Source organism: Procambarus clarkii, chromosome 70, assembly GCF_040958095.1.
Source record: "Procambarus clarkii isolate CNS0578487 chromosome 70, FALCON_Pclarkii_2.0, whole genome shotgun sequence".
Lineage (NCBI taxonomy): Eukaryota > Metazoa > Arthropoda > Malacostraca > Decapoda > Cambaridae > Procambarus > Procambarus clarkii.
In genome coordinates this window covers 22,444,380-22,470,542 of record NC_091219.1, presented here as the reverse complement: position 1 = coordinate 22,470,542, position 26,163 = coordinate 22,444,380, and the positions used below count along the sequence as shown (strand labels likewise).

The 26,163-nt window shown below is 44.4% G+C and overlaps 1 protein-coding gene across 19 annotated transcripts in view; it reads left to right on the top strand.

Moving 5' to 3' along the window:
* Positions 1-26,163, top strand: part of LOC123775303 (disintegrin and metalloproteinase domain-containing protein mind-meld) — an 890,968-nt gene that overhangs the window by 645,610 nt on the left and 219,195 nt on the right. For all 19 annotated transcript variants that reach the window (XM_069311667.1, XM_069311664.1, XM_069311663.1 and 16 more), the window contains one exon: positions 4,874-4,982. In XM_069311667.1, coding sequence (XP_069167768.1) covers positions 4,874-4,982 — 109 coding nt within the window. The remainder of the gene's footprint in view (positions 1-4,873; positions 4,983-26,163) is intronic.

The following is a 26,163-nucleotide window of genomic DNA, read 5'->3' as shown; positions in this document are numbered from 1 at the left end:
CAAATCAAATAAATCTCAAGATAAACAATTCCCAAATTTGTAACGAAGTAGATGGCAAATTCCTTTGCGTTCTCATTGAGAAAAAGCTGAATTTCCAGAGACACATTCTAAATATATCAAAAAAAGTTTCAAAAACTGTTGCCATTCTTTCTAAGATCAGATATTATGTACCTCGCCCTGCCCTAGTGACGCTCTGTTACTCTCTCATCTATCCTTATCTCAACTATGGTATTTGTGCTTGGGGTTCTACTACGCAAAATCATTTACATCCTCTAATTACTCAACACAAAGCTGGTATTAAAACAATATCTAACTCTGGCCCCAGACATCACTCGGTACCCTTACTCAAATCTCTGAATATGTTAGATATTAAATCACTGCACATCCTCTCATGTGTATTTTATATATATATATAAAACGCTGAACTGTAATGTCAATCCTGACCTCAAAAGCTTCCTAGAAGATTGTAACAAAACCCATGAGCACCCACACCAGAAACAAATTCCAAGAGTACGACTTAATCAAACTAGAAATGATCTACAAATCAAGGGACCCAGAATGTGGAATGACCTTCCCAATCATGTTAAAGACTGTACCTCTCCCAACCAGTTTAAGATTAAAACTTAAGTACTACCTAATTAACTCCTTGTAACCAACTGTACCACTAAATGTCAACCCATGTCTACTATTTTAAACAATGCTGTTTGTTGACCAAATTGTATATTTGCTATTTTCTGCCATGTTCCCCCCTTTTCTGGGGGGAGCCCCGTCGGCTCCCTGGAGATAATGTTAATGTCTGACTTTGGCATCAGTCATGTGTATGGAGTTCTTAGGTCTAACGGGGACCACAGCCAGAACCTGTTCCCCGTTTCAGGGCTTGGGACTCCCAGGTCGTCCGCAGAGTTTTTCAGTTTTCCAGCCTGTGGTCTGTCTTTGCGCCCGTGCTGTTCGGACGTTTGCAGCTTTTGCTGCTGTGTTGGTGACTCTAGGGCTCATTTTGGGCACAGGGAATTGAGGGTCGCACAGGTTCTTGGCTGCCCATTCTTTGTGTGTGTCTGCTCCTGTGCGGTCTTGTTGCCTTGGGTCGCAGGTTGCATCCTGTTGTCTCGGCTTCGCATTGCGGAGTTTGTGGCGGCCGCCTCCCGAGTTAGCCCTTTCTTTTCCTTCTCTTTGGGTATGAAGCTAGGGGCTCCCCACAGAAAACCAACGTCGAATGTAATGAAACGCCATTTTCTGGGTGAGCCCAGGAGGCTTCCTGGCAACCCTCCCTCCCACCGGTCGGCGGTTTTGTCGCGATGGTTGAAGCTTAGCTTCTGAACTGAAGCTTGGCAGAGCGGTACGTCCGGGGCTCCCCCCTCCCCCTCTCGGGGCGGGGAGGGCTGCGCGGACGATCGGCGCGGCAGTAAAGTGTGATGTTTGCTTGTTTGCTTTTTGCTGTTGTTTTTTACTATGTGGGGTTTTTGTCATGCCTACCTTTCCGTGTGACTGACCTCGGTCGATGGCAGATACGGAAAACCCCAACCACGAGGGGTTTCCAGGGCCATTGCTCCCTGAAACCTCTCTGAAGGGACCAGGTTCTGGCACTGGTCCCTGGTAGGTCTGAACTCCTTAGCTAATGTTCTGGTCTAATATAACATACATTAGCCCGATAAGCTCCAGGGAGCCTCCAGGGCTCGCCCAGAAAATGGCATTTCATTACATTCAACGCTGGTTTTTTTTTAAAGTACTCAAACCATCCCTTGCTCGCCTTAAACTCTTTCATATCTGCATCACTCATTCCAGGGATTTTCTTTGAGATCTAAATGCACTAGCCCTGCTTTTTCACAAATGATAGCCTCTAAAATGCTAACATCTGCTAACTGCTTGTTGTTTATCAAAATTAATAATAACTTCTCTTGTTTTTCCTCTATTGTCATCCTCACGACTATTTTCTTAGGTTGAACTTTACCACAGAATTTCTTGGGACCCATGGCATCATATATAATAACTTTTATGTTCAGAAACCAAAAAAGTAGAAAAACAATGAAATTTTTTACCAAGAATTCAAACGCGGTCATCACTATGCAGGATTCACTGGTAAACAACTGAGTGTCTCTCGCCATGCGCCCCCAGCACCACGCGCTCCCTCGACCCATACACTTATCAACAGATGTCGTATTCCAAGGAAACCGTTGTACACCAATTCAAATTTTCTGTGTTGAGCCCCTACGGCTCCCTGGAGCTTATCGGGCTAATTTATGTTATGTTAGACCGGGACATTAGCTATGGAGTTCAGACCTACCATGGACCAGCGCCAGAACCTGGTCCCTTCAGAGATTTCAGGGAGCAATGGCCCTGGAAAACCCCATTATGGTTGGGGGTTTTCCTTATCTGCCATCGATCGGGGTCAGGCACCCAGAATGGTAAGCATAAGAAAAAAACCCACATGGTAAAAAACTATAACAAAAAAACGAACAGAGGTAGAAACTCCCTATAATCCCAAGGAAACAATCAATCAACTGCTGCGCCGGTCAACCGCGCAGCCTTCCCCTCCCCGGGAGGGGGAGGGGGGGCCCCGGACCTCACCGTGCCAGCTGCCTTTAATTCGTAAGCTAGTGTCAACCGGGATAGACACTTCTCTGGCCTCAAATTCCTGGGCGGTGTTTGCCTAGTGTGGCGTTCTCTGCTGTCTTTGTGGTGTGCGGTGGCCAGGAGTACCTCATCAGTGCCGGGGCTGCATGCACTTAGGGGCTTCCTTCCCTAGGCACCCTGTGAGTACTGCCCGTGCATGTCAGGGTTATCTTCCCTGGGGCGTTTAGGAGCCGCTCCCGTAGGGGTTCTTGCTGCTCGGCATTTGCCTCGCCCATGGGGCCATCTTTGGCTTGGGGTCCTTGTTTGGCCTTGGGCAGGGAGTGGTGTTGGGCTGGTTAGGGCGTCAAGGTGTTGTGAGGCCTGCCACACAACACCTTTTTCGGTTTCCTTGTCTATTGTGCCCATTGTTTCCATCCTGTCGGTGGGTGCTTTTCTATGGTCTTCGCCCCTCTTTTCCGGGACTGGCCTTCTCAGTCATGTCCCCCTCTTCTTGGGGTTTCTGCACGACTTTTGGTCTCGGGTGCGACGGGGTTTTTGTGCCTTCGTCCTTTGTGTTTGCTTCTTTTTGTTCTCAAAGGTTTGGGACGGTTTTGCTCCTTCCCGTTTTCTGGTACATCTGTCGTCATTCGGTTGAGCTTCCCTCAGGTCCTTTCTAGGGCTTGTGGGTCCTCTTCCCGGCAGCTTCTGGGTGTTTGGCCTTCTTGTTCTTTTGTGCATATCTCTTCTCTTCGCGCTGTCTCGGCGCTACTCGTGTTCCTGGGGGCGATTTTGCTCCTCTTAATGAGTCTTTTCGCTCCTGCCCTTCTGCGGGATGGCTCCTTATGCGGGTTCCTTCCCTGTCGGCTGCACTTATGGCGGTGGACTTGCACGCTTGTGGCATTTTGGTTTTGGTCCTGCGTTTTCTTTTCCCTCCTGGGGCTGTCATAGGATTGGCTTGCGGAGGACGTAGAGGTGCTTGGGGCCGTTCCTGGGTCTGGCACCTTGGTTTCTGCTGCTAGCTTTCGGTATCGATGTTCCTTCTGTGCCGTTTCGCAGGCTGTCTCGTGCGTTGTTTCACCTCCAGCCTGCTTATGCACTGCCTGTGCCGTCCTGGTCTTTGGACAGGGTACTCTCCTGTTTTTCTTCTCCTTGGTGGTTGTGGCTCCTTGGGGTCAGGTTTGCTTTGCCTTGGCTCTTTTTTTTTTCATGTTGGCATTGGCCTCTGGGAGTCGTGTGGCAGAGCTTCATGCACTTCTCAGGCGCAGTGGTTTTTGGCTCTTATGGTCTTGGTCATAGGTTTCTTCATCTGCGGCCGTTCTCCCTTTTTCTGGCGAATGTTATTCCTGCTACTTTCCGGAGGGGTCCTTGGGTTGTTGTCTCGACTTCGTGTTGCGGAGTGGTTCACCGACCGCCTCCCGGGTATGTCCCCTTGTTTTCTTAGGTAGTCTTTGGTGAAGTAGCTCCGGGGAGCTGTAGGGGCTCCTCCCAGAAAACCAGCGTTGAATGTAATGAAGCGCCATTTTCTGGGTGAGTCCCGGAGGCTCCCCGACACTCTCCCGCCCTCCGGTCGGCATTTTTTTCGCGGTTTTGATATCCAGTCTCAGAACTGGGGTGGGGATCGCCGGCGCGGAGGTCTGGGGCTCCCCCTTCCCCCTCCCGGGGAGGGGGGAGCTGCGCAGACATGCGGAGCGGCTCGTGTGACGTCATGCTTGTTAGTTCGTTTTCCTGGGGAGTTCTGTCCACTCGTTTGTCGATTTTTGTTGTTAACCAGAAGAGGGGTTTGTTTTGTAGCGTTTACCTTTCTGGGTGCCTGTCCTGGTCGATGGCAGATATAGAATGCTCCAAATCACATGTGCATTTCTATGGGCCATTGCTCCCTGTGCCTCTCTGAGGGGGGCCAGGTTCTGGCTCGTAGTCCCCGGTAGGCCTAGAACTCCACCCACATCGACTGATGCAAAATAGTTAGGGTATCCATATCAGCCATGGATAGCTCTGGGGAGCCTCCGGGACTCGCCCAGAAAATGGCCTTTCATTACATTCAACGCTGGTTTTATATATATGTAGCATTGAACCACTTGCTTTTGTTGTTTTTCTAAATTGTGGTTGTACTCTTGGAGATGGAATTTCTCTTCAATTATCTTTTCTCATCCCAGTATTTCATCAATCACACTAATGTTGGGCTTCATAAGCTCAGGAAAGCTCTTGATGTACTGTAAAAAACTAGATTTTCATTACACTTAACATACTATTTTTTATTAATTTCCAGAGTGATTGCATGTGAATTTAAAGAAAAAATAAACAAGGAAATCAATTTTCTCTCTAGGTGGTCAAGCATCAGATGAGACATGCTACAAGCAATTTAATATAGATGGTGTTACCTATGGCAACTGTGGCCGCCACCACAATGGCAGCTATATCAAATGTGAAATTGGGTAAGTACACGATATTGATACAGTATAATACCTGAAATATTTATTGTAATATTAAAAAAATTTAATTTACAAATAGTGTTGCATAAGTATACAGTAATAACTGTGTATTCAAACAAGTTGACTAAATTCTTCCAAAACTTGACTTATTTAAATAACTGAACAGTCCATATATATAGTCAGTTATAAAATTTGTACACCAAAAAATTACATTGCGATTCTGCTTTTGATTTTGTACAGTGCAGTGGAATGCCAGTAGTCTGAAACTTAATATTTTGGCAGCCACACTTCTTCAACACAACTTGAAAGTATGTCTTGAACTAATAAAACTATTAAATAGTTATCAGTCTGGCAGAATCCTCAGAAATTTGATAAAATTGAATTTTCCAGGAATTAAGCGATACTTTATTGCACGTAATAAATCTATATTTGATATTAATAGGAAACATATACATTGACATCTGGTATAGGGCCCAGAGGCAGTACTATCTCACCAGGCATCTCAGACATTTTCATGGCCGACTAGAAGCTGGGATCAGAATCCTGTTTTCTCAGAGGCAAGGGAACTGAGAGGTGTTTTAAGGATACTTTACACAATAAGGAAAAATTCTGAAAAAAAAAAAAAGGCTAAAGGTGGGTCACAAAAACTCTAAACACTTGCAGAGAGATATTTGGTAGAAACAAATACCAGACATAATACACAACAATCTACAGAGCCGAAAAACCACCCTGCTGCTGCTGCGCTTTCCTGCCACCAGATAGCAGTGCTAGTTAACACTTTGCCGCATGGCGCGTGACCGCCGTAGACTTCCCCGTAATGCTCCCAGTGTTTCGGGTGAGCTTGTGGCGACACTAAAATGTGTATATTCGTTTCGGTTTTCTCTCCTTAATTCTCATGCAACGTTGTTTGTTTTGGTATCACTGTGTTTGCAATAGAATTCCCTACATGGGTATATGCATATAATGTCCAGAAGCCCAGCGTGACTCCCCCATAACAAAGCCTAAATTTGGCAAAACGTTACCTGTGAGCTTGCAAAATCAATAAAATGTGTATACGCGTTTCAGTTTTCTCACCTTAATTCTCGTGCTTCGTCATTCGTTTTGGTATCAATGTGTTCGCAATAGAATTCCCTGTAGGGATATATGCATATAAGATTCAAAAGCCCGGCGTGACTCCCCCACAGCAAAGCCTAAAGTCTGCCAACCGTTACCCATGAACAAGCACCAATTGGCACAATGTAATTACCTAAGTGTAGTTATAGGAAGAGAGCTATGCTCTTGGTGTCCCGTCTACCCAGCACTTTGTCATATAACGCTTTAAAGCTACTGACGATTTTGGCCTCCACCACCTTCTCACCTAACTTGTTCCAATCGTCTACCACTCTGTTTGCGAAAGTGAATTTTCTTATATTTCTTCGGCATCTTTGTTAAGTTAGTTTAAATTTATGACCTCTTGTTCTTGAAGTTCCAGGTCTCAGGAAATCTTCCTTATCAATTTTATCAATACCTGTTACTATTTTGTACATAGTGATCATATCACTTCTTTTTCTTCTGTCTTCTAGTTTTGGCATATTTAATGCTTCTAACCTCTCCTCCTAGCTTTTGACCTTTGGGAGCCACTGAACCACTTTTTGCCCAGTTCTGGGAGCCACTTAGTAGCATGTCTTTGCATCTTTTCCAGTTTATGTGCTTGTACACTTGTTCAGTTTGATAACATCAATTTTCGTGTTACGTCTTTCATTGAGGTTCAAATTGTTTACAATCTAAAGGCATGCATTTTAAAACTAGTCCCATAATAATAGAACAATAAATAGAATTTTAACAAATATTTGAAATTTTTGACGCTCATCACCACAAAATTATTTACACCTTTCCAGTTCTGACATCAATTGTCATGTTACGTCTTTCATTTTGGTTTCAAATTGTTCGCAATCTAAAGGCGCACATTTTAAAACTAGTCCCATAATAATAGAATAATAAATGGAATTTTAAAATATATTTTAAATTTTGGACCACAAAAGTGTTCATAATTTTTCCAGTGTTCTGACCTCATTTGTCAGGCTATGTTGTCATTATGGTATTACATTGTGCACAATCTAAAGGTGCTCATTTTGAAACCACTCCCAGATTGATCAGATGAAATAATTTTAACAAATATTTGAATCATTGGCGCAAGCACGAGTCCGCCACTAGGACCTGAGAGAAAAATAATGGACGCCAATTCGTCCCATAGAGCTCGAAAGTGATTTTGAATGATTTTGATGATTTCACTCGAAAGCGAGTGAAAGTGATGTTTGATCCAGTTCCCTTTGTTCCCTGTTTCAGGGCTCGGGTCTCCCGGGTCATCTGCAGAGTTTTTCAGTCTTCAAGCCTGCGGTCTGTCTTTGCACCCGTGCTGTTCGGACGTTTGCAGCTTTTGCTGCTGTGTTGGTGACGTCTAGGGCTCATTTTAGGCGCAGGGAATTGAGGGTCGTACAGGTTCTTGGCCGCCCATTCTTTATGCGCTTCTACTAATGTGCGTTCTTGTTGCCTTGGGTCGCAGGTTGCATCCTGTTGTCTCGGCTTCGCTTTGCGGAGTTTGTGGCGGCCGCCTCCCGGGTTAGCCCTTTCTTTTCCTTTTCTTTGGGTATGAAGCTCCAGGGAGCCATAGGGGCTCCCCACAGAAAACCAGCGTTGAATGTAATGAAACGCCATTTTCTGGTTGAGCCCTAGAGGCTCCCTGGCAACATTCCCTCCCACCGGTCGGCGTTTTTTTCGCGTTGGTCGAAGCTTAGCTTCCGAACTGAAGCTTGGCAGCCGGCGCGGTAGGTCCGGGGCTCCCCCTCCCCATCTCGGGGCAGGGAGGGCTGCGCGGACGATCAGCGCGGCAGTAAAGTGTGATGTTTGCTTGTTTCCTTGGGGTTGTAGCGAGTTTCTACCTCTGTTCGTTTTTTTGTTTTAGTTTTTTACCATGTGGGGTCGTTTTGTCATGCCTACCTTTCTGGGTGCCTGACCCTGGTCGATGGCCGATAAGGAAAACCCCAACCATAACAGGGTTTTCCAGTGCCATTGCTCCCTGAAACCTCTCTGAAGGGGCCAAGTTCTGGCGCTGGTCCCTGGTAGGTCTGAACTCCTTAGCTAATGTCCCGGTCTAATATAACATACATTAGCCCAATAAGCTCCAGGGAGCCTCCGGGGCTCACCCAAAAAAAGGCGTTTCATTACATTCAACGCTGGTTTTATAAGACAAAAGAATTTTTTTTTTTTTTTTTTTGCGCCTGTGGGTGTTGAAGCCATTTGGACCCCTCGTGGTTTGAGGGTTAATGTTGCCTTTATTTTGAGGAATTTTTTTTTTGTAATATTTTATTTTGGCTCTTGTAATAATTTTAGACAGCATGAATGAGTAAATCTTTGAAAATTCTTTGGAGATGACTTCTAGCCTATACTTCTTTTCAAAGTCATGTGTTTTATTAGTAGATTTAAGTATACTATGATAGTGGAGTGAAGAATGATAGTTCATTCAAGAATGATAGTTCACTATAATATCTAATTTTGCCAATTTGTTGTGTAGACTTCTTATATCAATGCTTTCTTCATTAAAACTCCCCAACTCTAGCTCTGTTTTGTTTTCCTTCTTACTGGCGGCCATCTTAAATGTTGTTGTCTGCTCTGTGAACACTAGGGCAACTTTTCTATTTCAATTTTTTACTTCACTTTGCACATTCGTGTTATCTCGCCTATTTTTCCAAAGCACTACCCCTTTATGTTCCTTGGGACACCACTCACTATCATCAACCTTTACTACAATACTTAGGACTTGTGAAATATCTCGGCGCTCCTCTGATGCAGGTGTTAACACAAGGGGTGTCACCTTTGGTATTTCGCTCTCGAGTCGGTGTTCCTAAATGGAGATGTAATTACCTAAGTGTAGTTACAGAATGAGTGCTATGTTCGTGGTATCCTGTCTACCCAGTACATACAGCCACTTGGTTTGCAAACTTAGGTTATCCGAAAGTTCTGGTTTTCTGATTGGGGTTGGGGTTTTATGCTACACGAACTAAGTTTGGGAATGGGGAAGTGGTCTGCCAAGCCTCGGGTCAGCCAGCCAGCCCGTGGTGGTGGGTGGGGTGTTGGACTGCAATACTGCCAATAAGAACTGCACAATGAATGGAAATCCGTGCACCCTGTCTTCTTCAAATGCACATATTGTGTCAGTAAAAGCATCAGTCAAGCATTCAGTCAAAGTCGGGCAGGCATTCACAATTGTAGTAGCAACCGGTCACAGTTTGTAAACATTTGTCTGATGTTTACAGAACACCAATGTTATGTACTCTCACAAACTAAATGTACCTTTTTGTATACAAGTCAGTCAGTCAAGGCAGGCAGTCAGTCAGGGCAATCAGTTGGGGCAGTCAGTCAGTCGGTCAGTCAGTTGGTCGGTTGGTCGGTAAGGTCAGTGCAGTCAGTCAGTGCAGTCAGTCGGTAAGGTCAGTGCAGTCAGTCAGTCAGTGCAGTCAGTCGGTAAGGTTAGTCAGTCAGTGCAGTCAGTCAGGGCAGCCAGTCAGGGCAGTCAGTCAGGACAGTCAGTCAGGACAGTCAGGACAGTCAGTCAAGGCAGTCATTCAGTCAGGGGAGTCAAGGAGTCTGCCTCCAAGGCCACCATCTGGTAGAAAGGTAGCCGAGAATCTGAACCGTATTGATACTGCACTGACCGTCTACACGTGCCTGGAGGGTTGGGGGGGGGGGGATATATCTGGGAGGGGTCTGGTGTGGGGTAAGGAGGGGGGTAGAATGTAGCAGGGATGGGGAAGCAGAGGGGATGTGGCAGGACCTCAGCTGCTAGCCAGCCAGCCTGCCTGCCTCCCTCCCTGCTAACCAGCCAGCCTGCCTCCCTGCTAACCAGCCAGCCTGCCTCCCTGCTAACCAGCCAGCCTGCCTTCCTGCCTGCCCACCTGCTAGCCAGCCAACCTGCCTGATAGCCAGTCTGCCTACTCACTCGCCTGATAGCCAATCTGCCCACCCATTCACCTGCTAGCCAGCCAACCTGCCCACCTGCTAGTCAGCCAGCCTGCCTGCCCGCCCACCTGCTAGCTAGCTAGCCAGCCAGCCAGCCTGCCGACCAGCCAGCCAGCCAGCCAGCCAGCCCGCCCGCCAGCCCGCCAGCCCTCCCTCCCTCCCTCCCGCCACATTTTGAAGGCATTTGGCATTTATGGACACGAGTTAGTGAGTTTGAAACTAAGGACATGATGAGCCAGTACAATTTGTATATGAAGTTTTTGAAAACAAGATCAAAGGGAATGAAACAATTGTCAGTTAAATAGTCTTTTGCAAACGCTTCTAAGAAAGCCCGCATTGCCTTACCTGCACCTGACTCATCACATGTTGACCCAAATACATCAACATCTGAGGTTACCTTATCATTATTCTACACTTCAGTCAATCCAACACCATCAACATCAACCACCACCTCTACCATGTAAATAACTATGCTCCATCAACACTGATCATCAACATAACAAGTGGATCAGGACTTCAATTATTGGTGAGTACAAACAAAATACTGTCGCATTTATGCTATGAACCTATCGATTTTTCCCCCTAGATTATTCCCCGACATTTCTTGATGATTTTTTTTACTACATTTCTTGATGATTTTTTCCTCCAGTTCTTATTTACGAACTTACAAAATAACCGACAGGTCTCATCCCCAAGGAGTTTGCAAACCAAGTGGTCCTCTGTACTTGTAGTTGTGTAACACTTTGAAACTACCGATAGTTTTGGCCTCCACCACCAAAACATTCTTCCCTCAGTATATATATCAGAGCATGAGCAAATGCTCATTTAGCTTGTTCTGACCATATACCACTTTGTTTGCAAAAAAAAAAAAATTCTAATATTTTTGGCACCTTTGCTTTCTTAGCTTGAATCCGTGTCCTTTTGTTCTGGAAGTTGCTAGTTTCAGGAATTCCTCTTTTTGAATTTGGTCAATTTATGTTAGTATTTTGTAAGTGGTGATCATATCGTCTCTTTTTTCTTCTATCCTCTAATTTTGGCATGTTTAATGCCTCAAGTCTCTCCTTGTAACTCTTTGCTTTTCAGTTTTGGAAGCCATTTTGTTACATGCTGTTGCACCTTTTCCAGTTTATTGATGTGATTCTTGAGATTTTAGCATCATACAACTGCTGCACATTCCAATTTTGGTCTCACAAAAGTTATGAAAAGTTTCTTTAGTATTTCACCATCCATGTAATTTAAAGCAAGTCTAAACTTGGAAAGCGACGCATACGCTCCTCTCACAATGTTCTTTGTGTTCCTCTGGCGACAACTTACTTTTCAAAACCACCCTTAGGTCTTGTTCTTTATTAGAGTTGTGTAATTCCTTTCCACGTAATTTGTAAGTTATGTGGTCTATTTTCTCTGATTCCACATTCCATATCACGGCATTTATTCACATTGAATTCCATTTGCCACTTGTTGCTCCAAGCACTTATTTTATCTCAATCAATTTGAAGGGGCTGACAATCGTCTGCGTCTCCTGTCTTGTCCAGTATCTTAGCGTCATCTGCAAACATGTTCATATAATTCTGTATTCCTTCTGGTAGATGATTTATGTGGACAATGAACATTACTGGTGCAAGAACTATGCCTGCTTGTGGCCTGCTTGACATGTTGATACATGATTATCTCCAAAATGAGGTTTACAAATCTGCCTGTCTAAATGTCCTCTGTTCTTGCCTCATAGGCCTCCCAGTCTATTACCTTAAAGTTGAAGTCCCCCAGTACCAACAATTGTGATTCAACTTTATCTGCTTTTTCTATAATTTCTCTCATGACCATTATTCAGTTCTTCTTTTGTCCATTTGTTCATTGCTGGTGAGCTGTAGGCATTTACAGTTATCAGTTTATCATCCTGATTCAAGATCAGCAATGCCATTATGTCAACTTCTTGAGGGTTTACAATTATTAATGCCCTTACCTTCAGGTGTTCTTTCACGAGCACTGCTACTCTTCTTCCCCTTCGTAGTTTTCCTGTTATGTCTCCAAACTGAGTAGCCCCTTGGGAATACAAACCAATTTAAAATATTTTCTTCAAGTTTTATCTCTGTTAGTGCAACTATATCTAGGACCTTTAGCTGAATTATATCTTTTAGCTTCAGTGTCTTAAGATTTTTATCTCGGTCCATCTATGTTGGTACAATGTATAAAATTTTCAGCAACCTGTTCCCTTTTGCTTTATCCTTTACTATCCCTTCCTCTAATGATTTTGTTGCTTTTTTTTATGTACCATTTCACTAGCTTTTCAGTCCCTAATTCTTTGTAGAAAAAACAGCGTTGAATGTAATGAAACCCCATTTTCTGGGTGAGCTCCAGTGGCTCCCTGAAGCTATCCGAACTGATATGTGCTGCATTAGTTTAGTCATCAACAGCAGGAGTCCTTATGCCTACCGGGGACCATGAGCCTGGCCCCCTCAGAGAGGCGAAGGGAGCAATGACCTATGAGCACTTTACATTTAAAGTATGTTATAATTGCCATTAACTGAGGAAGGACCCAGAAAGGTAGACAAATCAGAACAGACCACTGTCTGGTTAACCTGTGCAATCTACATCCTCAAAGATCAAAATAACTTCCCCAGAAAGAGAGCAAAATTTCATGCAACTAGAACTCCCGCTCATTAGCGCTACCTCCTCTTCCCCACCTTCCCCCCCCCCCCTCCCCTGTAGTGGGGGAAGAGGGAGCCGACTCACCAAAGCCAACAGCCCACCACTTCAGTTCTTGAACTGATGTGCTGGCAGTCAGATCGGTCAACTCTGGCCTCAAGTTCCTGTTCTGGATTTTGCCCTATGTGACTGTACCAGCAGTGTGTGTGGTGTTGTGGCCAGGTGTCTTATTGTATGCGGGGCAGCATGTGGCTAGAGTTATCTTCCCTTGGTGCTCCGTAAGTACTACCCTTGTGTTTCAAGGTTATCTTCCCTGGGGCATTCAGGAATTACTCCCGTTTGAGGACTTTGTCGCTTGGCGTTGTCTTCGCCTTTGGGGTACATCGGTGGTTTTGGGCTTTCAGTGTTGCCCCAGGTTGGGGAGTGTCTTTGGCTGGGTGGGGTTCACTGTGTCTGATGTTTCTCTCTGACTGCCAGTTTGTTTGTTGTGTGTCTTCAGGGGCTTTTAGTTTCCTATTCAGGTGTTTTTGCCTTTTGTGGATGAAGGTGGTCTGCCTAGCCTCTTATTAGGCTAGCCTATGTGGTGGTGGTCCTCTGTCACCCTCAGAATTTCATTGCTGCTACTGCTGGTCAGTTTGCCTGCTACTAGACAGGGGTTCTACTGTCTTAGCTGGCCCCAGTACTTGGGCTTCCCGTAGGGCTAATTTACCCCACAGGCACTGGAAAACCCACAGGGCTCTGTGGTACCATGGATACTTTTTCAAAGTCCACTCTCGCCTTGTGGGATGTTGAAGGTTGTTCGTCGCCCCTGCCTCAGGGGTGACGATCATCTGTACTGCCTTCATCTGGCTGTTGGGTTGGGGACACCTACTACCTGGAGTCTTGCGGGACTTGTTCCCTGCATGTACTACATTTACTCATTCCTTGTCTGTTGATATCAGAAATCAGGCAGCGGCTGATTCTAAGCACTTACGTCATTTGTTTACCTCCATTAGATGTCATCCTTAACCCCCGTGCTGCTCAGCTATTAATGCCCAGGCGCAAGAAGTAAAAAAAAAAAAAAAAAAAAAAAAAACAAGTAAATTTTTATCGACTTATAAAAGTGTTCATTTGTGTTCTCTGATCATGGGAAAAATAATAAAAAAAATCGTAGGTGACATATTTTGGCCGCAATAGGGCGGAGAAGTCAGGCAAAAAATGAGGCATTAACAGAATAAGTACCGGAGGATGTCTGCTCCACCTTAGCTGTCAGACGGGAGTTGCCACAAAGATATTATTACCTAATTATTTCACTGTCTCTGATTTATTATTTCTCTGTTGTTTTGCAGTAATATTATTCAATAGTGTGATATATTTATATAATAAAATGTGTGAATCAACTGTACAACTAAGATGGTTTTGTAAGTCAAGACAATAAGAGGTCACTACACAGTCAGCTGATGCTCTCTCCCTCACTTGCCAACATTTCTACTCCCACTATACTGTTTGTGCTGTTTTTACACTACACACATTATACATGTATCTACATGTTTTGTTCACCATAACTGTACAACTAAGGTGGTATGGTGAGTTCAGACAATAAGAGGTCACCACACAGTCAGTTGATGCTTCCCTCCCTCCCTCCCTCCCTGACTCATTCAAGGCCAGATGCACTAACATTCCTCCTCCATCCATACTGTTTGTGGTGTTATTATGCTATATACACACATTATATATAAGTACCTACAAGTTTTATTCACCATAACTGTACAACTAAATTAGTATGGGGTCCAAACAACATAGTGGCCACAACAAAATTGCATGACGAGAGACAGCAGCCAGCAGATGACGCCATCTCCGTCATCAAAATGGCTCCTCCCAACATACTCTTTTTGCTGTTATTTCACTATATACACATGAACAAATCCACAAGGGCCATAACGAGGATTCGAACCTACGTCCGAGAGCATCCCAGACGCTACCTTAACCCTTCCACTGCTCAGGGGTCCTGAGGACATTTACACCCCCTGTGCGCAAGAAAAAAAGTAATTCTAAAAAATTATTTTGTCTTAAAATGTTAATGTGTGTTCCCTGAGCAAGGGGAAAAAAAATCATAGGTGATATATTTTGGGCGTAATTGACCGAGGAAGTCTGGCAAAAAGTGGGCGAGTAAGAGCCGGTCAGTGTCACCCGCGCTGACAGGTGGGAGTTGCCACAAAGATATTATCACTTAATTATTTCTATGTCTCTGATTGATTTTTTCTTAGTTTTTTTGCTGTAATATTATTCAATAGTGTGTTTTGTGATATATTTATATAATAAAATGTGTGAACCATTGCTGTACTCAAAATTATTGTGTTCATATTAGTGATTCAATTATTATGTTCATAAAACAATAAACATAGTTTTGCTGTTATTACACTATATACACATGTTATATATACGTATATGCATGTTTTGCTCACCATAACGACCCACTAAGTTGGTATTGAGAGTCAAAAAGCAACGAACAGTGGCCTTCACTCACCAGCCAGTCAGCCACTCGCCACCACTCCCTCACTCACCAACATACTCCTCCAACCATATTGTTTTTGCTTTTATTCACAATACACAGATGTTAAATGTAAGTATCTACATGTTTTGTTCACCATAACTGTACATCTAAGCTTGTATGGCGAGTTTAAGCAATAAGAGACGTAGCTACACACACAGCTGGTGGCTGCTGCCGTCAATGGTTCAAGGCCAGACACACTAATATTTCTCCTCCAACAATACTGTTTGTGGTATTATTACACTATATACGCACATTATATATAAGTATCTACATGTTTTATTCACCATACCTGTACAGATAGCTGGTATGGTGCCCAAAGAGCATAGTTGTCACCAGTAAACAACATGACAAGTCGTGCAGACGACGCACCTCCCTCACCAAAATGGCGGCTCCCAACATACTCCTATTGCTGTTATTACATTATATACAAATGTTATATATAAGTATCTACATTAGTGTTCACCTTAGCGAACCACTAAGCTGGTATGGTATGTCCAGTCAATAAAAGGTGGCAGCACAGTCAGAAGATGGCGCCACCACCCTCCCTACCTCAGCCTTACTCCTTCCACCTTGGAGCACAGCACTAAATATCACCACAATCCTGTTCTTATCAGAATCCTGGTCAGTTTTATCACAGTCAAGGGTCTTCTATAATACTATCATCGCTAAATAATAGCATGTACATATATATTTTGACTTTTTAGGTGATGCTGTGGTCACAAGCTGAACAGTGATGCTGTGAGCTCATGCTACGTGCGTCAGCCTTGGTGGCTCACTTAGTATTGAGGCTCTCACATCCCAGGAATGTTGGCTGCAATTTTTTTCTCGGTGGCGTCTGTCAACTATCAGTCGTGGCTGCACTATAGCTGCCTCTATCCCACGCGTGGAGTTTAAATTAACAGTCGTGCTGCGGCGAGTTTATTGTGAAATTCCCCCTGTGCACATGAAATAGTGATCCAAAAAAATTCTTTTTTCTTCGTAACATGATAAATTCCTTTCCCTGAACATGTCTATGTGAAAATAAATACCAAATTCCACTTATATTGGCTGTTGGGACGTGGACAAGGTGCGCTGTGACATCATCAGGGGCGGGTTGCCTGTTCGTGATATGCCCAGACACGGTCACGTGGGCCATTCAAGCACCGGATGTTGCCACATATATATTTTCAATTATTTGTTCTGTGTATATCCAATGTGGTTTTATTTGTTATTTTATCATATATGATGCATATATGTCCTTTACAATATGTATACAGTAGAACGTTCATAATGTTCCATGGAACTGTGATACATGTGTCAGTAATGTGTCCACAATAAATGTTTTTTGTCACTATATTACTTGTTAAAAATTCACTAAAATTACAAAATGTAGTTTCACACACTATTTACACAGTAACACACTGTATTACACACTCGGTTGTGAAATACATGCAGTGGTTGTGTGGTGCCCATATCTTAAGAAGCACATCAACAAACTGGAAAAGGTGCAAAGACATGCTACTAAGTGGCTCCCAGAACTGAAGGGCAAGAGCTACGAGGAGAGGTTAGAGGCATTAAATATGCCAAAACTAGAAGACAGAAGAAAGAGGTGATATGATCACTACATACAAAATAGTAACAGGAATTGATAAAATCGATAGGGAAGATTTCCTGAGACCTGGAACTTTAAGAACAAGAGGTCATAGATATAAACTAGCTAAACACAGATGCCGAAGAAATATAAGAAAATTCACTTTCGCAAGCAGAGTGGTAGACGGTTGGAACAAGTTAAGTGAGAAGGTGGTGGAGGCCAAGACCGTCAGTAGTTTCAAAGCGTTAAATGACCGAGTGCTGGGAAGACGGGACACCACGAGTGTAGCTCTCATCCTCTAACTACACTTAGGTAATTACACTTAGGTAATTACTCAGTACTTCAGAAGTGAGCAATAATCAACGCATGGTACACAACGCGACTTTGGTCTCGTTGCACAAGGTTCAGATAAATTTTCGCTTCCTGTTTCTTCATTCTGTGTTCTTGCAAATAACACACTCACGTATACCCTTGGCGTTAGTGCCTGTAGGTGGTATGTAGCCAAGCTTGTAAAATGTAAGGTAGTCTTGAAAAGATTACAGGAAAAGATCAATTTGTAAGGTAATTGTGAAAAGATCGCTTTGTAATGTCCCACACAGGAAGAGATTCAGCCAGCCTCAAAGAGTGTGTTAGTCAAGAAGAGATTCAGCTATTCTTGAAAATATCTATGGAAAACACCACCATGGAAGCTGCTAACACTGTTCATCTATGTTATTTGTTTCAGGTGCATCATCACTGAACGCAGAAAACGATTCATCTATGTATCATCTAAATAAATTGGAGATAGCATAGCATAGGTGGGCAAGGATTGCGCTCAGAGGTACAACTGGATACGCTCGCTGTATCGTCCTCATAGGTGCTGTATCACTTGTATCCGACCTTTGTGTTTTGTCCTTATTGTGCCTAGCTTCACCAATAATATGACCTTTATGTTCTTCAAACAATAAGGTTTGAATTTCACAGACAGAGCGCAATCTTTCAACACCGTGTCAGACAGGTGTTTGGGAGCCAGAGGCGTGTGCGCCACCCATGGTTGCTCACTCGGTACTAACCCAGCCAGCAGCCCTAGGGCATTCTGGGAATTTTTTCCAAGATGGCTGCCTCTCACTGCTGGTCCTTAGAGTCCATTTCGTACACAACCAACATTGCACACATTTAGAATGGCTATGAAAAAATTGAAGAGTTTTCTCGGTTGGCACAGTTTCACAGCGACCGAGAATACTCGGTTGGCGCATATAAGTGGTTAAAGCGCTAGACACTAAAACAGCCATCATTGTATTGATCAGTATCGGTAATGTTACTCAAATCATCTATATATGTATTGCGCAGTCTAAGGTTTAATGTTTATGATTTTGTTAGAGATTGTCGATGTAATCAAGTATGTTAGTACTACACTATGTAACATTTTATATTCTTTATATTGCTATAATTGCTGTCATGGTCTTGGAGGTTTAGGCAGCATGTTCAGCAAATGTCATCTTCCCAGCTCTCTTTCGTATTAATGATTTTGTTACAGATTAGCTCACATGTATTCAGTAGTAGATTGCAATACCTCCCTCTCTTACTAGGTCTACAGTTGTGGATGGCTGTGTATCCAGGTATGTTAATTATTTGAGTTACTTTATCATTTAGCTAGGTTTCATTTAGAATGTCTATATGGGTGACGATTTAGCACTGAGATCTTGCAGAACATTTTTATAATCATTGTTTTTGTTTAGAAATCTGATATTGTGGTTGACTGCACTTATAATTTTTGTTCTCGGGAGTGCCCCTTGTGTCTCTGTGTAGCTATCTAGCTGAGATAGCTCCCAACTACCAGGACACATCAACTGTAGAATTCTGTTTGACCTATCTTGGACCAGAGCCAGAACCTGGTTCCCCTCACAGAGGTGCAGAGAGCTGGTGACACTGTCACCCCCACCAGGAAAGCATTTAGTAAGTCAGTGAACCAATGCATACTGCTGCTAGTTTCAGAGACTGAAGCCTCAGACTGTCAGAAAATCCTTCAACAATTTAAATAAGTAATTGAATCTCTCAAAACGCGCATAAACGTGTTAGGAATCCCCCCCTCCCCTCCACCAGCTGGGGTGGCAGCAGGAGCCTCTGGTGACCACTGGGTGAGTGGGGTGAGAGAGCACCCAATCACCATGCTTAAACTTTTTCCTGCAGGGGGCCATTGGCTTGGTATTATTTTGATTTTGGTTTTTGCTTCTCAAGCGTGTTTTTGTCGAGTTGGCATTGATTGAACCTGGCTTATAATGAACTTACAGCTGAATGTGCTCAGGGGAACCTGGGTTCCCTCCCTTCCAGGTCATTGAGGGAAGGCTGGGATTGGTTACATCTGCCTAGAACTGAGGGTGGAGATGCTGGCTGACTGTCTGCTGCATTCTTCCCTCCTCTCAAACAGTGTTGGCATAAATAGTTGTCACTGCTCCCTGTGCCTTTGTGAGGGGGCTCAGGTTTTGGTGCTAGTCCTCAGTAGGACTACAGAAGTTTCTGGGTGATGTGACCTAGTAGATGGTACCTTATCAGTGTATGACAGCTTCAGGTAGCCACCGATGCTCGCCCAGAAATGGACAGTTTCATTACATTCACTGCTGGTTTTCTTTGCAGTTTGGTCCAGCTTCTATCAATCTCACATGCGCAAGTAGCATGAGGTGTTGACCATGTTTTAGGTATTTCTGTAGGGAGCCCCATCAACTCCCAGAAGCTATCATACACTGATCAGTACCAAACTACTTAGTGCCATCAGTCACGGAGTTTTATTTGCCTACCGAGGACCACGAGCCAGAACCTGGTCCACTCAGAGGGATGCAGGGAGTGATGGTCTATGATCACTTTACATTTAAAGGTTATCATCTTTGGCACCATCTAGGGAAGGCAACCAGAAAGATAGGCAAATCAAAACAAACCACTGCTGGGTATTAAAAATGAGGCTGCAACCCCAAAATTGCCAAAAGTACTCCCCAACAATGAAAACAAACAACCAAATTGTTGTAAACTAGCCCCTCCTTGCTAGTTTGCTCCACCCTCACCCCCAACCTTATTGCGTGGAGGAGGGAGCCGGCCTGGGTCAGCTGGGTCTCAAACTGGTCAGTTCTAGACTGAAGTCTGTGCCTAGTTGTCATTGTTGCTCTTTTAATAATAATAATGATAATAATTCATTGTGTCAGGGGACAGGCAGCAAGTATATTTATACAGTACAGGTTAGGTTTATTTTATTATTATTTATACAGTACATGTTAGGTTCCCCCCCCCCCCTCCCAGGGACGAATTACTGACCCTCCACAGGATGCAACCCTACAACAGGCTGATTTAATTCCTGGATACCTATTTACTGTTAGGTGAACAGAGGCATAAAATGATAGAAAATTCACCCAATCATTTCTGTGCTGCCTGAGATTCGAACCCGGAATTCTTGACTGTGAGTCGAAAACAAACCCGACTGTACTACCGAGACCCCCTTGAGGTTTTGAATGGTGTTTTTGCTTTTAAGGCTGTTCTTTTAATCGAGGGTGTACATGAGCCAGGAGTTTGGTATACTGGAGCTGCATGTTCTCAGTGCCTATTTCCCTGTGCACTCTGAAAGTACTACCCTTGTGTGGTCAGAGTTGTCTTTCCTGGAGCGTTCGGGAATCACTCCCATTACGAGTTCTTTGCTTGGGGTAGTCCATGCCCTTCAGGTAAGCCAGTGGTCTGTGTTTTCTGTCTTTCCTTGGGTTTGAGTGTTTTTTGGCTGGTTGGGTGCACTGTGCTCTGCACAACCTGTTATTAAGTTAGCTCACGGCATGCTGAAGTTTATCCCAGGTTGCTCGTTTTTTGTGGTTTGGTCTTGGGAGTTTATTTGGGGATTTTCTCATTGATGTTCAGTTTTCACTTGCCTTCTTGGCTTGGGGTTCTGCTTTTCACCTTATTAGGTGTGACTAGGGTGTGTGCAGCGGAACACTCTTGCTTCCCCTTTGGCTTTTCCTTTAGCTATCTTTTGGTCTGGTTGCTTGCATTGACAGGCTTTACCAGCATAGCAGACACAAGTGCCTGGGCTTCCTAACCCTGCTTGCTGCAGGGCTCATTCACCCTACAGGCCTTGGAAAACCCTTTGGGTTTGGTTGTACTATGGATACCTTTCTGAGTATACTCTCACCTTGTGCAAATTCGAGGGTTGTTCGTTGCATATGCCACCAGGTGACGCTCATGTGTTCTGCCGACGCATGCTGCTTGTTGGGTTGTTGAGACCATCATCCATAAGTCATATGGGACTTGTTTCCCCCATGTGCTCAATCTCACTTATTTCTCAATGGTTGCCTAGAGGTTTCAGGCAGCAGTTGCTTTGTATATCAGGTTTTCTGTTCAGCAGCGAACAAGGTTGTGTGCCTAGTTTAATGCCCTGGATCTGCCCTGTTAGGTGTTCAGGGTTTCGGATCTGGGGGTGTTGATCATTTTGATTGTGGTTCCGTCTGCAACCCCCCACCCCCCCTTCTTTCTCCCCTGGGGAGCCCGTTTTGCCCTTCTACCCCCCCCTCCAAGTTCCACCCCTCCCCAGATTTTGTTTCCAGGTGTCCTTGGGCACCCCAGATTCATCATTCTGGTCTCGTCATTCCATGCTCCCCTATCAGAGGCTTAGGAGGCATATGGTACTTACCTCCTGTGTGACCCAGCTAATGCCTTGGTTATGGTTCCAGCCTCTTTTAAGTTCGGTTCTTCCTCTTATTATTGGATTCATTATGAAGTTTCGGTGTTATCCTTGCTAGAAAAATGTTCGTTGTTTTCCCTCACTGCCTGGCACGGCTTTTGCCATTTCCGTGCGACTGATTGGCGGGGGTGTCTCCTGTGTTGCAGTTTTTTCTGGGGTGGGGGGGGGCTCTTTGGAGTCCCTGAATGCATGAATCTTTGCCCCAATCCTTTTCCGTGATGTGGGTCTTGTGCAGCTACACACTTACATTCCCCTTCTGTTGGCAGCAGTTGCTGACAATTTCTGGGGGGAGCCCTGTAGGCTCCCCAGAGCTATCCGGGCTGATGTGAATGTATTAGACCCTGGCATCAGTCAAGTGTATGGAGTTCTAGGCTTACCGGGTACCACAAGCCAGAACCTGGTTCCCTCAGAGATGCAGAAGGAGCAATGGCCTATAGACGTCCCCGTGTGGTTGGAAGCATCCTATGTCTGCCATCGACCGGGTCAGGCACCCAGACAGGTAGGCTCCCAAAAACAAACCCCCTATTCTGGTAAAAATTTTGCTACCGAAAGCTGAACTAGTGGACGGAACTCCCCAAATGAAAACGAGCATGATGTCACCACGTTACTGCACCTTTGTCTGCGCAACCCCCCTCCCCAGAAGCGGGAAGGGGGAGCCCCAGACCCCTCACGCCGGCTATCTACCTTGCAGTTCGGTGGCTAATGTGATGCTGGCAAGGTGGTATGCCTCTGGCTCCAGCATATTTCAGTTCTGTGCCTTGTGGTGTGGTGCTCTTTTCAGTGGTGTGCGAGCCAGGAGTAATTTCTTCAGTACTTGGGCTGCTGCGCCTAGGGTTGCCTTCCCTAGGTACCCTGTAAGTACTGCTCTTGGGGGCTTGGGGTAACCTTCAACAAGTCTCCTTGGGATCTACCTCCTGTGTCTTTTGCTGCTCAATGATTGACCATCCTTAGATTCAGCTGGGGTGGTTATTGCTCCCCTGTTTGCCTCTGGGTAGGTAGTAGTTTTCATTACTGGTTGGGGCACAGGGTACTGTGCAGCTAGTTTTCACCACTCATAATGACCTGCTTTGTTCCCCTGGGTACGTTGTCCTCTTGCAGGGTTTTCTTTTTCTGCCTGGTGAGGACCTGCCCCGGATTCAGCTGTAGCAGTTTGCTTGGTTGTTTTTTAGCAGTACCCTGCCTGGGCTTCCCTTAGCGCGATAACGCAACTAAGGGCCCTGGGAAACCCCGTAGGGGTTCTCTGGTCCAATGGACGCGACCTCTGGGTCCCCACTCGCTTTGTGCAAGTTTGAAGGTTGCTCTGTCCCCTCGTCTCGGGATGACATTCGCCTGTTGTGCCTCCATCATGCTGCCTGTTGGGTTGGTGACACTTTCAACCCGGAGTCTTGCGAGTTTTGCTCCTTCTTCATACTCCAATTCACCCAGTCCACTGATCATGATTTACAGGTGCAGGCAGCTTCAGCATTGCATGCTCGGTTTAGGTTGCTGCAATATGCTAAGTTAGGGGGTGTTAGTCGCCTTGACTAAGTTCCTTCCGCACCACCTTGTCCTTTCGCCTTCTGTTGTTCGACCTGGTCCTCCTGCCTTGCTTCCGGCTCCGAAGCATCTAAGGGCTTCATAGTTGGAACAGGAGTTTAGTTGGCATTGAGACTTGGGCGGTTTCGGGGGATGCCTTTTCTGGCGTGGCGACGGAGGCATTCGAGCCAGGTCCTCTGGTCGAAGCTACTGGGTGTGACCAGTGGGCCCCCTTCGTTCCCAGTTTTTCAGTTCCTCCTGCCTTGTCTACTGAGGGGGGGGGGGGGGTTGAGGACAGCTCGGCCCCAGGTCTAAATGGTTGGGTTCCTAGGGTGGGGAAGGGGTTGACTTGAGGGCCTTTGGCCCCGTTTGACCCCGCTTGGGTTTTTGTACCCTCTGAACGGGGCTTGGTGTTATAAAGCACAGGGTTCTCTTTTTCTCCGTCCTTGTACAAGTTGGATTTGGTATCTACTCCTCCCCAGGGTCAGTTCCGTGATCCTAGAGGGTTCTTCGATCCCGTCTTTCCGGAGGTTTTCAGCCTCTCGCATCCCATAGGCCGCAATGGCCTCCTGCACCTCCTGGATTTCAAGTTGAAGTCACCGACTATCAACAGTCGTGATCTATCATTAACCGCTCTCGCTATAATCTCTTTTATTATTGTTATAAGACCTTTGCGTTTACTATCTAGCTCCTCCTTTGATAGTCCACCGCCAAGCAGCACATGGTCAAAGGAGGAGCTAGATAGTAAACGAGAAGGTCTTATGAAAATAATGAGAGAGATTATAGCGAGAGCGGATAACGATAGATCACGACTGTTGATAGTTGGTGACTTCAACATGAAATCCATAGACTGGGAAGCATATGAAGCTAAAACAGAAGATTTTTGGACCTGTAGATTTGTAGACTTCATCCTGGAAACATTCTTGTATCAACATGTTAAACAAGCTACGAGGATGAGGGAAGGGGACGTTCCCTCCATGCTAGATTTGATATTTACCAGGAAGGAGGAAGAGAGATTTGACTTTCAGTACCTTCCTCCCTTGGGTAAAAGTGACCATGTCTTTTTGGGAATAAAGTATGCAATGCGTTATAATCTGGAAGAAAATAAGGAGGTTGAAGCAGTTGAAAAACCTGACTTCTGGAGAGGACATTATGGCCACCTTAGAATTTTTTTTAGTGAGTATAATTGGACAGACTTGATGCTAGACAAGGAAGTGAATGAGATGTATGTCAAGTTTTGTGAAATATATGATAAAGGCACAAAAAAAATTTATACCAAAACAGAGATGCAGAACTAGGAAACAGGATTGGTTCAACAGAAATTGCAAGAGGGCCAGTGACCAAAGACACAAAAATGGAATCCATACAGGAAGAGGCCAAACCCCCAAACATACCAGCGATACAAAGATGCGAGAAACAACTATGCGGCAGTGAGGAGAGAGGCAGAAAGAAATTTTGAAAAAGGGATTGCAGACAAATGTAAAACAGAACCAGGTCTATTCTATAAATTCATAAACAACAAATTGCAGGTAAAGAATAATAATCAGAAGTTGAAAATGGGAAATAGATTCACAGAAAATGAAAAGGAAATGTGTGAAACACTAAACGAAAAGTTCCAAAGTGTGTTTGTACAAAATGAAATCTTTAGGGAACCAGACACAATAAGAATTCCAGAGAACAACATAGAGCACATAGAGGTGTCTAGAGACGAAGTGGAAAAAATGCCCAAGGAGCTAAGAAAGAACAAAGCAGTTGGTCCAGATGGAGTTTCACCATGGGTTCTGAGGAATGTGCACCTGAGCTCAGCATTCCTCTTCAACTGATTTTTCAGGCATCCCTGTTTACAGGAGTTGTAGCTGATGTGTGGAAAAAAGCTGATGTAGTTCCAATCTACAAAAGTGGAAGCAGGGAAGACCCCCTTAATTATAGACCTGTATCATTGACAAGTGTAATAGTCAAAATATTGGAAAAAATAATTAAAACTAAATGGGTAGAACACCTGGAGGAAAACGATATAATATCAGACAGACAGTATGGTTTTCGATCTGGAAGATCCTGTGTAACGAACTTACTCAGTTTTTATGATCGAGCCACAGAGATTTTACAGGAAAGAGATGGTTGGGTTGACTGCATCTATCTGGAGCTAAAAAAGGCTTTCGACAGAGTTCCCCATAAGAGGTTCTTCTGGAAACTGGAACATATTGGAGGAGTGACAGGTAAGCTACTAACATGGATGAAAAATTTCCTAACTGACAGAAAAATGAGGGCCGTAATCATAGGCAAGGTATCAGATTGGAGGAATGTCACAAGTGGAGTACCACAGGGTTCAGTTCTTGCACCGGTAATGTTCATTGTCTACATAAACGAGCTACGAGTGGGAATACAGAATTGCATGAACATGTTTGCTGATGATGCTAAGATAATAGGGAAGATAAGAAACCTAGATGATTGTCATGCCCTTCAAGAAGACCTGGACAAAATAAGTATATGGAGCAACACTTGGTAAATGGAATTTAATGTTAATAAATGCCATGTTATGGAATGTGGAATTGGAGAACATAGACCCCACACAACCTATAAATTATGTGAAAAATCTTTAAAGAATTCTGACAAAGAAAGGGATCTAGGGGTGGTTCTAGATAGAAAACTGTCACCTGAGGACCACATTAAGAACATTGTGCGAGGAGCCTATGCTACACTTTTTAACCTCAGAATTGCTTTTAAATACATGGATGGAGAAATAATAAAGAAATTGTTCACGACTTTTATTAGACCAAAGCTGGAATATGCAGTGGTTGTATGGTGCCCATATCTTAAGAAGCACATCAACAAACTGGAAAAGGTGCAACGACATGGCACTACGTGGCTCCAAGAACTGAAGGACAAGAGCTACGAGGAGAGGTTAGAGGCATTAAATATGCAAAAACTAGAAGATAGAAGAAAAAAAGGCGATATGATCACTATGTTCAAAATAGTAACAGGAATCGATAAAATTGATAGGGAAGAATTCCTGAGAACCGGAACTTCAAGAATAAGAGGTCATACATTTAAACTAACGAAACAAAGCTGCCGGAGAAATATACGAAAATTCACTTTTGTGAACAGAGTGGTAGACGATTGGAACAAGTTAAGCGAGAGGGTAGTGGAGGCCAAAACCGTCGGTAATTTCAAAGCATTATATGACAGTGCTGGGGAGACGGGACACCACGAGCGTAGCTCTCCTCCTGTAACTACACTT